This window comes from Amphiprion ocellaris, chromosome 10 (assembly GCF_022539595.1).
Source record: "Amphiprion ocellaris isolate individual 3 ecotype Okinawa chromosome 10, ASM2253959v1, whole genome shotgun sequence".
Taxonomy (NCBI): domain Eukaryota; kingdom Metazoa; phylum Chordata; class Actinopteri; family Pomacentridae; genus Amphiprion; species Amphiprion ocellaris.
This window is the reverse complement of record NC_072775.1, coordinates 2,646,287-2,661,522: the sequence shown is the minus strand read 5'-3', so window position 1 is coordinate 2,661,522 and position 15,236 is coordinate 2,646,287. Positions and strand designations below refer to the sequence as shown.

Sequence of the window (15,236 nt, the reverse complement as noted above, 5' to 3'; positions counted from 1 at the left end):
AACAACGCTTTCAGATGGAAACATTGTCTGAGCAAAATAAGAAAATTACTTCAACTGAAGTTATGGAAAAAATGCCACATTTATGCCATATATATATATATATATATATATATATATATATATATATATATATATATATATGGCATAAATGTGGCATTTTTTCCATAACTTCAGTAAAAATAAATATATATAAATATATATATATATATATATATATATATATATATATATATATATATTTATTTTTTATTTTTTTTTTTTTTTAATTTATTTATTTATTTTTTTTAATTGTCTCAAACAACAGTTCACACTCTCTTCATGACAGACAAAAAAACTTGATGATTATATTGACCGAAACTACATTTTTATGCCAATATCGGCCGAATAATATCGGTGGGCTGATATTATCGGACATCCCTGGTCTTAAACTGAGACCATGTGTGATTTTTTTATAGTCTTTATCTAACACAGTTGTTTCTCGTCTTTCCTAATCAGCAGTTACAGCTGACGGGACTGTTTCATATTGAGTTGTGAGCAGATCATTAACTGCTTTATTTTCTTCCAAACGATGTCTCAGATGGTTTCTGTTTTCTTTGTGGTGCCTTCAAGTACAACTTTCAGCTTGAGACGGGGTGAGGTAACACATCAGTTGGTGTTCATCAGCCCTCCTTCTTTTGAAGTCTGCTCGGCGTGTCAGGGCCTCTAAAAAGCGCCTTGACATAAAAATTTATTGCTCTTTTTAATTCCAATCACAACCTTTGCTTTGAACTTAACCAGCTGCTGATTACTGCTCCCCTCTGTTTGAGGTGTTCGTTTTTAATTTTGTCAAACTTGGATTAAGAGGTGATAAAATGTAATTAAATTTTTGTCACCTTGCTGACTTCAAAGGTATATGATGTTAATTATTAAAATTAGCACAGTGGAATGAAAAGCGTGTCGTCAGTAGCAGCACTTCAGCTGCTGAGAGGAATTTAAAACTACTTCATTTTCAACATTTAGATTTTTATTTCCAAGTTCATTTGCTGACCTAGGAGCTTATGTTTGTGGAAACGACTAGAATGGTGCTGCAATCATCCTTATCTCTGGTAAAAGATGTTAATTTTTGTATGAATAAATGCAATACGTGAGTGGATACAATAAATACTGATGTAGTTGTCATATGTGTGTTGTCATATGGCGCTTTTCCACCAGCACCTACTGGGCTCGACTCCGTTTGTGAGGTTTTCCATCAGGACGTAGTACCTGGTACCAGGTACTATTTTAGTACCTACTGGGCCGGGGTTCCCAGTGAGCTGAGTGGAGCCGATAATGTGACGTCTACAGAGTGCAGGCCACTGATTGGACAGGGAGTGACGACACACGAGAGCGACTTGTCATGAAAACCAAACCCGGCGTTTTTTTTTTTTTTAAAACTGGCAACAGTGACGGTGCATATTGCTCTTCTCTTACTTAGAATTTGACAAAAAGCCGTAGACCGAGCAGCAGTTATACCATCACCTCCATGTCCTCCATTGTTGTGTTGCGTTTGTGTCTCACACAAATGACGTTAAGAGACTTCCAGACTGCCATGCTACAACGACTCCACCCACGATGAGGTACTCAATAATGGAAAACGACCTAAACCCAGTCGAGCCAAGTAGGTGATAGTGGAAAAGCGTCTATAATGGTTAAAAAAAACTTAGTATGATAATATGATCATATCATTAGGGGAGGCCAGGGGAATCACCAGAGACCCCTCACACCCAGGACACTCTCATTTCTCCCCCCTCCCCTCAGGGTGAGGCTACAGGACACTTATAGGGGCCAAAGAGCACCAGGTGCTAGGTTGGTTCAAAGTTGAGAGCCAGTGCTTTTTTGGTTCAAATCTCGTGCCGCCCCAGAACGGGTTTGTGTTTCCATTCAGAAGGAGCAAAGTTGGAGCTGCGTCATTGCGCCACCACAAAAACCAGAGTCAAAACCAACAGACTCAGCAACAGCTTTTATCCCCAAGCTGTCAAATGTCTGCTCCCTGCCCCCTGAGTGACAATATCACATACCTACAAGTGCAATATTTATGAGTCAGTGCCATTCATATCATGTGTAGAGCAGGTGTATAACCACAAACCATTTCCACACTGTATATTTTGCTCTTATATTTCGGATGTATTTATTTATTAGGGTGTGTTAATATTGCCTTATATAGTGTATTTCTAATGCTGCTATTCGGAGAGTGCTAAACTGATTTTCATTGTTTTCTGTAACAGTGACAATAAAGATCTATTCTATTATGCAACTCGTGACTAAAAACATCTAATTCTTTGTGCCACATCTGTGTATGTTCACCTCTGGCTCGCAGGTCGTCCTCCTCCTCCGTCTCCATGTCCAGGTCTTCACAGCCTCCATTAGAGGGCACTCTCAGAGAGGTCGGGCTCCCAGGGGCCCTGCTGTTATCCTGGAGCAACAGGACACACAGACCTCACCATGAAACTCTTATCTCATAAATAAATAACCACAACTTAACAATGATGGAGTTCATCATTGTTCTGCAGGTTAATCACTAAAGCTGCTCTCTAGCTCAGAGAATAAATGAAGTGCAGCAACAAGCTGTGAGAGAACTGTAGAGAGGAGCTTGACTCTCACCTGGCCAGTGCTCTGTGGCGATGGGAGGGGTTTGATGTTGGCGTGGGGCGAGTGAGGACCTAGTTTACGCTCCAGGAACACCTCCTTGCCGCAGGCGTAGCACCACACTCGCAGCGTGGTCAGGTTCACGGTGAGGTTGTGCCTCGTCTCCTGCACACAAAGTTGTTAAAGAGAAAAAAAACTCTGTTGAATGGACGCATCAGGCTGCATAGATAAAGGAAAACAAGTCAAACCGATAACAGCTGAACACACGTGGCAACAATCAGCAGCTGGAGTGCTGCCGCTCTTATAGAACTAAACTGTGTCTCTGCAGAAGTCTACTGACTAAAGGCAAGGCGAGTTTATTTGAATAGAACCCCTCATGTCCAAGACATTTCAAAGTGCTTTATATATAAGTGCTGTTTGTCCGCTGATGGGGCTGGTTCTGGAAGACTCTGTTTAATGTGTTTTAAAAGTGTAGACGTGGGCTTTGTGCAACACAATCATGTGTAATAGTGTTAAAGGGACATGTAGAGGGTAATTATGTGTAATGTAGACAGGGACAGACAATAGTGGTTAAGAGAAATGTGCAATGTTATGTGTAATAGTGACAATGGGAAATGTGCAACACAATTTTATGTACTAGTGTCAGAGGGATATATGTAGTGGAATCTTGTGTTACAGTGACACAGGGGTAAGTGTAGTATAACAATGTGCAATGATGATAGAGGGATATGTGTAATAGCAACAAAGAGACATTTGCAAGATGGGTCAATACACAATTGTGTGACTTTTTGTATCATAGTTGACATTTTTGCTGTTTTCAGGCCTAAAATCAACATGACCACCTATAACCAAACACCACATGGCATTTTTAGAGAAAGATTCATCAAAATATTATAGATGCAATTGAGTAAAATTGAAATTGAAAATTATTTATAAAGATATTGCAGTAAACCTAATTTTCAAGTCATTTTGGACAAATTTCATGTCATTCTGGATTAATTTTCCTTAATTACGGATCATTCTGGACAATTTTTGAGTCATTTTGGACAAGTTTCTTGCCACTTTCCACAAGTTTTATGTCAGCTTGGATTGTAGTCTTTTTGGATCATTGTTGTGTCTTTGGGATAATTTTCGAGTCATTTAGTACAAATTTCATGTCATTCTGGACTAATTTTCCATAATTATGGATAATTTCCAAGTCATTCTGGACAGGTCAGTGTATAATTGTGGGACTTTTTGTATCACAGTTGACATTTTAGTGATATCCAGCCATTTTTTACTAATAATTGATTGTTTCCGGAATAAATAATTATAGAATTTGTAAAGACATGATCATAATGAACATAAAAAACATTATTTTTTTTACTTTTCATAAAAATGTATGTAAGATAAAATATCCCATGGACTTCAAAAGTCTCTCAATTATATATACTGACCCATATAATCATGTGTAAATGTTAATGAATTGCTGCTTGGTGTTGTCTGTTATGTGCACTACGTGTTATCACTTGTTGCTTGTTTTTCTATTTTGTATGTCTTTGTTCAGTTATAGTTTTATGTTATTTGTAATTTCTTTATTTTTGATCTGCCAATGGGACTGCTACAATCTCTCATATTTGCGTGGTAATGTACATTTATACATATATAGTGTCCCATTTTAAACAGCAAAATAAACACAAACATGCATCTGCAGAGCTCGGAACTGTGGACGCATCCCAAAAAGTGCAGCCGCATTCAGACAGAGCTGGGCGTCTCTGGTGGATTGGAGACAGAATGAGGGCTGCTGTGCAAACATGGCCGAGTTCTGCTGACCCACTGCTGCTCCAACACACACCGGCAGCCAGCGGGTCGACACGAGACCCAACACCAGCAGACTCTGCATTATTCATCAGGGCTGCATTAGCCTTCACAGCGAGGGGCAGGGAGCAGCTGGCAGGGCAACACAGCAGCCTGAAACTGCCCGTTTTAAATCATTTATAGCCGGTTTATAGCATTAATAGCTAGCTGAGTTTACAGGGCCTATAGGCTGTTGTAGCGTTATATTAACCCTCCTGTTGTCTGCATTTACGGGCACCAAAAAATATTGTTTCTTTGTCGGGAAAAAATCCAAAAATTCAGCAAAAAAATTCCCCAAATTTCTGAAAATTTGCAAAACCTTCAGGAAAAAAATTCCAATAATTCCTTAACAGTTTCCCTGAAAAGTTTTATTTAAAAAAAATAAAAAATAAAAAATCCCCCAAATTTGGCAAGAAAATTCTTGTAAATATTTTCAAAAAATTACTAAAAATCTTTCAAAAAAATCCTAAAAATATCTAAAGTGATTCCATATATATCAGTAAAATCCAGCGAAATTTGCTGGATTGTGGTTGATTTTTTTTTGTGAATGTTCTTAAGAAACATTTTTAATATTTCTTTTTTTTCCACCAAAAAATGTTCAAAGATTTCCCAAAAATGTTGAAAATGTGGACATCAGAGGTTTCACTGTGAAAACTTTTTTTTTTCCACATTTTCAAACACGAAGGTTAAAGCAAAACAAATCTTACATCAGCACACACCCGGAATAATACTCAGGAAAAGGACATGATGCAGTAAAACCTGCGTGATCGTATCAACAACAGATATAGTAACTATTTATGCTGCCTTCCATCTCACACCTGCCTCTGTGTGATCTGGAGCAGGTTGGGTCTGGTTTAGTCTGTGAAATAAAACACTCAGCTGTCGAGTCTATTCTACTCATCTCCAGCTCTCTGCCTTCAAGACATTACTGACTCGAATCAATAAGACATAAGGAACGCCAGCGGCTACTGTTCTTCTCCTATCTGCAGTATTTCACAAACAAAAAGTGGCTATTTTAGTACAAGTAGCGCAAAAGCAAATGCAAGACTTAAATGGTTTATCCACAATGTGCAGAAGGATTTCCAGTTTTGTTTCAAAAGTCCTTTTTGGTGCATAATGATGTCTGAAATGTAATTATGTCTCCCGTTTTGTATTAGAAGTGGAGCTTCAACTTCTGAAATTAGCTGATTTAGCTGTAAATTTAATCCTCAACTCTCTGAATGAGTGACTCATATTTACTCCCAGTGTCATTTGACTAGCAGAGGAACTCATTCTCATCTGAAGTAAACCAGCAGCAGATTCTCCTCCTGCATAGTGAAGAGATTAAAATGTTTACATCCCCTCAGGGCCTCCAGAGCACTAATTAAGCATGGTTGCCATTCTTACAAGATTTAAAGATGGTTTCTGCTTTAAAAAAAAAACACAAAAAGCAGATGGAAAGCTGCAGACAGATGTCCCAGATAGAGAATGAATATCAAATTCATGAGTTCTATTTCATGTGAAAGCGGCCGGCTAGTATTACAGTCTGTATCTGATATTGGTCTTACCTCTGGGTTTAGAGCTCAGGCCTCTTCTGCATAAAGCTCTGAGCATTTGATTTAGGTTCTAATAGAGCAAATTGCATGTTTGACTCACATCCTTTATCACTCCTTCTAATCCCACTTAGCCTGGAGTGCTGCAGGAAAAGCCTGAGTCAACAGCGAGAAGACCGACGGCTGAGTAAGAGGGATAGATACTGTAACCATGGAGCCGACAGAACCGGTGAATCTCCCCCACTTCCCAGAGGAATGCCAATTAATAATGGATGATCCACTGCTGAAACCGAACTGAATGTAGAGATGTAGGCACACAGAGTCGGCCTGGTGGTTTTTAACAACGCGTGCACTTCAAAAGCTAAAACACACACTCTGATCGTGAAGACAAAATGTTAAAATAAGAGCAGGGCTGGGTTAGTGTTATTCCAAATCATGGCTCCTGGGATTGTGTCGTGGTATTCCTGTCCTGGTCTGCCATCTGTGCCTCCTCAGCTCCTCTACTGATATCTCTGCTCATTAATTCTACTTTCAATTGGACATCATAGTCCGGACTCGGTCCCTTTCAGTCACTTTTTGACTCTTTTCTAGTCATTAACTATTATTTCCTGGCTTCATTGGGCAACTGATCATATTTGGTAACTTCTAGGGGTGTCCAATAATATCAACCACAGATATCATCAGCCTGGTATCGGCATAAAAATGTAATATTGGTCAATATCGTTATTGGGTTTTTTTGCCTACAAAAATGCATGATTGATTTTATGCTACAAAGAGTCTTTTTATGTCCTCCAATAACACTCTAGGGGTGAAATTTTGGATTTCAAAGTATTCCAATGGGTGCCCTTTGAAGGGTTAAAGATGTCATGTCTCACCTGTGAGTGGACGGTGCTGTGGTCGGTGTGAGATTCTCCACAGCCAACATATGCACAGCCATCCTATAGAGAAAAACAAACACCAGGGTGTTAAAAAAAACAGCAACAAAGTGTTAGGAGGTAAGATTTCACACAGATCAACATTTTTTTTTTTTTTTTTTTTTTTTACTGGCAGCATTGTCTTACCTCCAGACATGCCCACAAATTTGGTCCTCCAACTTTGCAGTCTTGGCACTGGCCCTAGAAAAACATGAAGATGCTCCGGTTAGATTTACCTCTTTTGATGTGAAATTCAAAAAAGAAATCAAACTTTATTAAAAGAGGGGAGTGGGCAGGGTTACTCACATGGGATTTCTGAATGAGTTCCTCTTTAGTGATCTCCCCCACGCAGTCCAGGTGGGGGCAGTCACAGCTGGTGGCCGGCGGCATCACTCTCCCACCGCTCTGAAAGGTAAAACAGAAAGAAAACATTCAGTGATGTGGAAAAACTGCATTGTAAATTGGGTGACTAATAAAGAAATGCCAAATATAAACCCAAAGAAGGTTTATCAGCCCCACATCTGATACAGGACGGTGTAACGGGAAATAAATTCACAGCACCGAAGAAAAAGTTCAACAGTCAGACTACAGTTATACAACAGAAGTTCTTCCGTGTCTGCATGACTGAAAAATTCCTCCCATTATCATTATTATCAGTCACTGACACGCCAAGCAGTAAAACATGAAACATAACTCATGTTCAACCAGCGGCGTCTGCATGCCGGCACTAGAAATGATTGTACTGCTGACAAAGCAGAAAAACGCAGAACAAGTTGCTTCAAATCTCCTAAAAATAGCACCCAAATGATGGAAAGAACCGGTGGAAGACGGCCTGCTCTGATCCGGGCTCAGAAATGTGGGTCAGGAGCTTCATCACAGATATGAATTCTACTTCTGCTGGAGTGGAGGGTCACGGGTGTCTTCACATGCACGTACTGTAACTGCAGGTACAGCATGTTGACCTGGTACCATGGAATCAGAAACCAGAACAGCTACTGTCCTATTTCTGAGAAACACAAATATACCCAGAAACATCAACAAACCCCACAAAATCTGACAAATGAAGCAGATAAAATACCAGTAAAAGAACTTAAATCTGTATAAAAACACATTAAAGTATTAAATATACTTAAAAAAAGCACCATAAAATATAATCAAATAAAGAAATATGTCATTTTTAAGTATTTTATTGATGGTTTGAGTTTCTTAAATGTGATTTTTTTTTTTGTTTTTTTCTACATTTTTTGAAGTTTTGAGTCAGTTTTCTTCACTGCATTTAGTTTTACTTAACATACAGAATGTTTATTTTCATTTATTTGATGCACAACGGGGCTTTATCAATTTTAGCATTTATTTAAAAAAAAGAAAAATTCTAAATTCTGTGATTGCAGCTTCTTAAATGTGAACATTTTCTGGTTCATTTTTCTTCCTTTTATTCTCTGTGACAGTAACTTGTAAATAAATAGTGAGTATAACAGGAAGCTACAAGGAATATCAGTATTTATCTACTTAAAGACCAATCTGTAGAACAATATTACTTTTTCGACTCATTAAAGAATCTAATATCTTTGTTATTTTCTACATCCAGATAAATGTCAACCAGCTGAATATCCACATATAAAAGAACTATTTACTTATGCATATTCTTTTCTGAAATATTTGCATTTTCCTCTTTGCTGCTGTAATTTTACACACATTATTAATTTTAAAATCCTTATTTGATCATAATATTGTTTTGCATTTTCCATTTGTCTAACAGAAACTGAAACTGTGCGGTGTGTAAATATACAACCCAGGTTCTGATCACTGTCTGCTACGTGTGCAGACGCTTCTTCTACTCAAGTAGGCCTAAAACTAATGAAAATATCTGGTGTTTGGAATGGTATGAACACAGATGAATGTGAAAGTCAAATCACTAATGCAGAGCATGAATTCCACGGTCACACCCCATTTCCATTACTGGCGGTCAAATGGAAAAAAGCAAAAACTGGCCAAGTGGCAAATGAGTGGAGGCAGGAATCAAATGTCTGCAGAAAGGAAATGCAGAAATGCGCATGAATTAAAGACACAAACCCATGATTTTAATGTACTAATTAGCTCCGGCTGGAAGCTTATTTTCTACTCTGTCTGCTGGATGTACACAATATTATGAGGCTTACTTTCTGGTAAGCCTCTTCTTATCCTCTTACCATTTCTGACTTTCAACTGTATCCCATCTGTAATCCCTAGTCCCTGTAGTGGGGGTCAAGAGGTTTATTCCTGTTGCGTCTTTCTATGTGCCGCTGTAAGAGGCTATAATTATTGATTCTTCAGTAGAAGTAATTAAAACTCCCATTATACACTGAATGTTATAACCATTCTGAATGAGGAAAACCATTCCTAACCTTCAGCATCGTATTATTACCCATGCTGAAAGTTCATTCTGCATGATCTTAATTTATGCAGAATTAGTACGACACAACATGAAGAACCACTGCTCTATTTTTCTGTGTAGGAGGACAATAAGAAGCCACCAAAACATTCTGTTATCCGGCCACAATCTCATCCAACCCCCACAAACCAGCAGCTCTGCACCGACTCAGGAGGCCACAGAGGACATGGAGGGTCTGCCTATCCAAAGACAGAAGTGTTGCATCAGAAAACTAAAAAACGTCCTACTGTGAGCAGGAATCACACTTCTTCTAAGTGACAGACCGCCGATGTTTGGGTCGCAGCTTTAAGACATCCGCTCAGGGAACAAGGATATCTGGCAAAAAGCAAAGCACCTCTGAAGAAAAATCTAGATGGATGGATGGATAGATAGATAATGACTTTAAGATTATCTCTTCTTTTAAATAACTTTCTCTACCTCTTCATATCTAGAACTAGTAATGAAAATATGCCTCTATGCTGCAAGACAGCAGATCATCGAACGCTTAGCCACTGTTTCCCCTAGTGAGGCTGCAAAGTCTGTGTTTCTGTTGAACACTAGCATTCAGGTTTTCTAGGAATGTTCAGCTATCAGTGGCATTACGAGAGCAGAAACCAGTTGTTGTGTCGCATGCATTTCAGCACATTTAAACCACACCAACGATGGTAAAAACGTCCTGCCTGGAGCGTCACAGCGTGGACAGGATGCACAGCTTTGGCTTATATATGAGGAAGAACTCGCTCTGAACTTACTGGGGTGAAGAGTCTGATAAATATGGCAATTTATGATAGAATTTTTTGATAGTCGTACCGTAATAGAGGTAAAATATGTGTAGGGAGCATTAGCACATGAGTGAATCTGTAACGACACTGAAATATGTGCATCTTGTACACACTGATGGTGTTGCAATATGTCCATCCAAGGTGCGGCTATTCAGCAGTGAGCCTGGTGTCAGTCAAACCACAACATGCACGCCTGAAGCACGGAGTTTACATCGACCAAGGGGACAGAGTAAGCAACATCTGACTGTTTCAATCTGATCAAATATATCAAACTGAATTACAGCCTTAGGATATAAGCCTCGTATGTCTCAGGTTGCAGCCTTTGTCGTTTGCCAGTTGAGAACACTTGAGACGTCACTGTGCTCGTGGTGAAGAAAGTGATTATTTCATTTTATGCTCGAGTCTATGAGTGCTGCTTGTTTGCAGCCACAAGTCGATAAAATTACTCTTTAATGCAACTATGAGGAGGCACCCTGTATCCCAACAACAAGTCAGAAACACAGGAAGAAGCAGCAGATGCTCAATTATGTTCATGTTCAGTCTTGCAAAAGTCAATACGCCTGCTTTCTCACCTCATCAATACGATCTCCAAGTCCATTTAATAATCTGTTATCGCACTAGTTCCCCTAATAATCCATATAAATCAGGGATGTCAAACTCTTCTTAGTTCAGGCCCGTTTGATCTCAAGTGACCAGTAAAATCACAGGACAATAATTTGTAAACCCCAAATACTTCCTTTGTTTTCGTGCAAGAAAGTACATTCTGAAAATGTTCACCTTTAAGGAGTTATCATTTTACAAAACATTATGAACAACCTGAATTTTCTTAAGAAAAAAAAACATTTCAACAATATTCAGCCTCAGTTTATCATTCCCACATTACAACTTCCAGATCACAGAGTGTCTACAAAGGAACACAACATTTAGTCATCTGGAACTGAACCATAGAGGATTTTACTTTATGATCAAAACAAAAAAAGTCAGGCAAAATAAGACAAAACAACCCAACAAAAATAAGACAAAATATTACAAAAATGAGACATAAAATGACTAAAACGAGACACAGAATGACAGAAATGAGACAAATGACTCGAAACAAGACAAAAAAGAGACAAAAAAAGTTACAAAGCGACCAAGAAATGGACAAACAATAAAAGCGAGACAAAAAATAAACAAATGAGACCAAAAATGAGAAACAAAACAACAAAAGCGCGAGACAAATGACACAAAACAAGAGACAAAAAATTTGACAAAAGTTATAAAGCGGCAAAAAAATGGCCAAATGACCAAAAAAGAGACAAAAAATTCCAAGAGAAAGAAACAAAACAACCAAAAAATAGACTAACAACACACACGAGACAAAAACCCCCCACAAAACAACAAAAATGAGAAACAAAACGACATAAAAATAGACAAATGACAAAAGTCAGACAAAAAAAGACAAAAAACAAGACAAAATAGAAAAATGAGACACAAAACGACAAAAGAACAATGAACAAACTAGTATTTTATTTTCTGATCAAAACAACTTGTCATGGTCTAGAAATGATTTTAAATTTATAGTTTTAATAATTTACAATCTGCAATTGATGTCTTCTCTGGAAGTTTTACACTTTGAGGGCCGGATTGGACCCTCTGGAGGACCGCTTTTCACCCGCGGGCCGCATGTTGGACACCTCTGATATAAATAAACAAACTGATAAAGGAGACAAGGCCGAATGTACGTCTATTTATCTCACCAGGCTCCTATAATTGACCTGAACTTTGGAGGATTCCCTTCAATAGGTCAAGTGAGACAAACAGTAACTGTAAACAGTGACAGCTTGTAGTAGACACCAGGAAAATCTAATTAGCCGGTGATTTCAACTGTCAGGCCTCCAGCGATGGAGGGAAGATCTGTGCTGACTCTTTCACCATCACCACCACCCATCCTCACACTCTCACTGTCTCACAATCACACTCCAGGATATTAAAAACCTGCACAAAGGAGGACCTGGAGCCGGGGTGGGGCGTTGACCCGGATCAGACAGAGCAAATGAAACCAGCTGCCAGACGTCCTTAGTGAACTTAGATGATAAACTGTAAAATACTGATGATGAGAAGCATGTTTAGTATGACAAGTTTCAAAAATAACAACTGAAATAATGATAGAAATAACGTCTCTTCTGCATTAGAAAACAAACTACAAAATACCTCTGCTATATTAGCAATCCATCTTTAACAAAAATAGCTCTCACACAGTTACAAAAACTAACTCATAAAAAATATTTGTTAGTTTCAGGTCAATTTAGTGGCCGAATGAAAAACAATGAAAACCAGGACATTTTCATCACTTCATAAAGAAACAACCAGGACGGCCAGGACAGGACATAAAAACAGGACGTTTGGTCCCCCTAACAGAAACCTAATGTAGCATTAGCCATTATGCCCAAACCGTAGCTACGTTACCTGGCAGCCAATGTTAGCTAGGAGCAGGGTGCCGATTTTTAAACTAGCAAATAACTCTTCATGGGAAGGGTTTAAGCTAAAAAGTAAGCTTACTGTGTTGTAATAAAGACAGAGCACCTTGTAGACGTGTGTGTGGCCTTGTTCTCGTCCACTGTTCCTCAAATTGAGCTGTCAGAAGCAGACGAGGCGTTGACAGCCTGACTAGCCATCTTCCGCTGTTAGCATTAGCCTGCTGGCAATAATTCATCATCCAGTTACGGTTTTACTTTTACAGCCAGCCAGAAACACTCCCACCAGCTCAAACGACAAACCACAGACGTTTTCAGCAACACAAACGAATCCTAAGATGAGATGTTTTGCTCCCGATAGCCATCATCGCTAGTAGGGTACTGCTAGCTAATGCTAACCAGCTAACGCTACCCGATCAGCGACGATCCCACAGAGACTTCACCGAAATAGCCGCAAAAATATAAAAATAACCTCAGCACCTCTGCTTACCTGCTCGATAAGGAGAAATACCGCTTCTCTGATAGATGCAAGTGGGCCGGACGCGTCAGAGCCAGAGATTCAGAGAGTATTTGTGGACATATTTCAGAAGACAATCCTTCACCATTCACCGTTTCAGTCGCTCAGCGTGGTTGCTAACGTTACAGCTGACTCCGCCCCTTTTCCGGGTCGCACATCAACCCTCCCTATCCTCCGAAACACCACGTCTGATTCTTCATCTGTTCAAAACTGGATCACCAGAACATCTGCATAGTGTCCCCATAAGCGCAACATAAATAAATGTTAATTACCCTGCGTTACAAATCATTAACATAACACACAGAGCAAAACGTGCAGATGTTTGTCTGATATGAACTCAGCATAATAACATCTGCAGAGTCATCATGATGCTCAGTAATTAAAGATGAGTGAGCTGTAAAACGTGAAAACAGTCGCCTGATGATAATTAAACACAATACACTGGACAGTAAACCCATCCCAAGCGCCATCTAGCGGGCTTTGTGAAGCTGACAGAAAATTACTGGATCAATTTATAACTGCGGGACTTTTGAAGTCCATGGGGTATATCTTGCATACATTTTTATTACAAGTAAAATAATAATAATAATAATAATAATAATAATAATAATAATAATAATAATAATAATAATAATAATAATAATAATAATAATAATAATAATAATAATAATAATAATAATAATGATCATGCCTTGACAAATTCCGTAAATATTTATTATGGAAACAATCGCTTATTAAGAAAAAATTACTAAATGTCAATTATGATACAAAAGTCCTGCAATTATATAGTGACTCGTCCAGAATGACTTGAAAATGATGCATAATTATGAAAAATTAGTCCACATGAAATTTGTCCTAAATGACTCAAAAATTATCCCAAAGACACAAAAAAGATCCAAAATGATCAGAAAAGATCCAAGCTGACATAAAAATTTGTTGAAAATGACAAGAAAATTGTCCAAAACCACAAGAAAATTGGACAGAATGACTCAAATTGTACAAAATGACTCAAAAATGATCCAAAATTACGGAAAATTAGTCCAGAATGACATGAAATCTCTCCTAAATGACTCAAAAATGATCCCAAAGACACAAAAAAAGATCCAAAATAATGAGAAATGATCCAAGCTGACATAAAATTTGTTGAAATTGACAAGAAACTTGTCCAAAATGACAAGAAAATTGTCAGTATAGGTAAATATAAAATTGAGGGACTTTTGATGTCCATGGGATATATCTTGCATACATTTATGTTAAAAGTAAAAAACTAAAGTTTTTATGTTCATTATGATCATGTCTTTACAAATTCCATAATTATTTATTATGGAAACAATCACTTATTAATAAAAAATGACTGGATATCACTGAAATGTCAACTAAATAATCGTCTGAATTTAATAACAACCACCTTATAATTAGCTAAACAATAATAAAATGAGCTGATTCAGAAATAGTTTTGATTGTGTTCTTTTTATTAAACTGAGATAACCATGGCAGATATTTCTTTTTTGGCAATATATCACATTTTATATGGAAAATACATAATAAATCCCATGCAATCAGACATGTTTTGTGAGGTAATGCATGCAACAATACACATAAAAACAGTTATAATAAAAACAAAGCTTGCTCATATGGGATCCAAGGAATCCTTTAGATTTACTGGGTTTTTATGTTTAACCTCTTAAGACCTGGTGTCACTTAAAAAAAACAAACAAAAAAAATAAATATTGTTCATAATAATGATGATTATGAAATCATATCAACAATAATGCTAAAAATAACAACAATAATAGTTATGACAGCATTAATATAATATTAATATTAATATAATAAACATAATAATTAGATATTAGATATTTTCCAATTATTATATTTATTGGTTACTCCTTATTCCAAATAACTAGAAGAAATTTAAAATGCTTAGGAGGATATTTTATAGGGTTGTAATTTAAGTTCTAAATTAGTCAGGTTAATTTTTATTATTATAAACACTGCAGGGTCTTAGTTTTAATATTTATTATAGTTCATTTAAAAAATATAATATGCTTTAATGTGGTTATTGTTGTTTCAGGTAAAACTGTGAGATTATTTTTGGAGGGTTTTAATCTTTAATATTTTAACTGTTCAGGCAATTTCACATCATAAATAACACTCCAGGGTCTTATCCCAAGTTTTTAAACTG

The 15,236-nt window shown here is 37.5% G+C and overlaps 1 protein-coding gene across 2 annotated transcripts in view; it reads right to left on the bottom strand.

Moving 5' to 3' along the window:
- Window positions 1-13,185, bottom strand: part of usp33 (ubiquitin specific peptidase 33) — a 31,923-nt gene extending 18,738 nt beyond the window's left edge. For both annotated transcript variants that reach the window (XM_023294695.3, XM_035941168.2), the window contains exons 1-6: window positions 13,025-13,185; window positions 7,193-7,291; window positions 7,034-7,087; window positions 6,848-6,910; window positions 2,620-2,769; window positions 2,323-2,431 (exon numbers count right to left, since the gene is read on the bottom strand). In XM_023294695.3, coding sequence (XP_023150463.1) covers window positions 2,323-2,431; window positions 2,620-2,769; window positions 6,848-6,910; window positions 7,034-7,087; window positions 7,193-7,276 — 460 coding nt within the window. In that variant the 5' untranslated portion in view covers window positions 7,277-7,291; window positions 13,025-13,185. The remainder of the gene's footprint in view (window positions 1-2,322; window positions 2,432-2,619; window positions 2,770-6,847; window positions 6,911-7,033; window positions 7,088-7,192; window positions 7,292-13,024) is intronic.
- Between the last annotated feature and the right edge of the window lie 2,051 nt (window positions 13,186-15,236).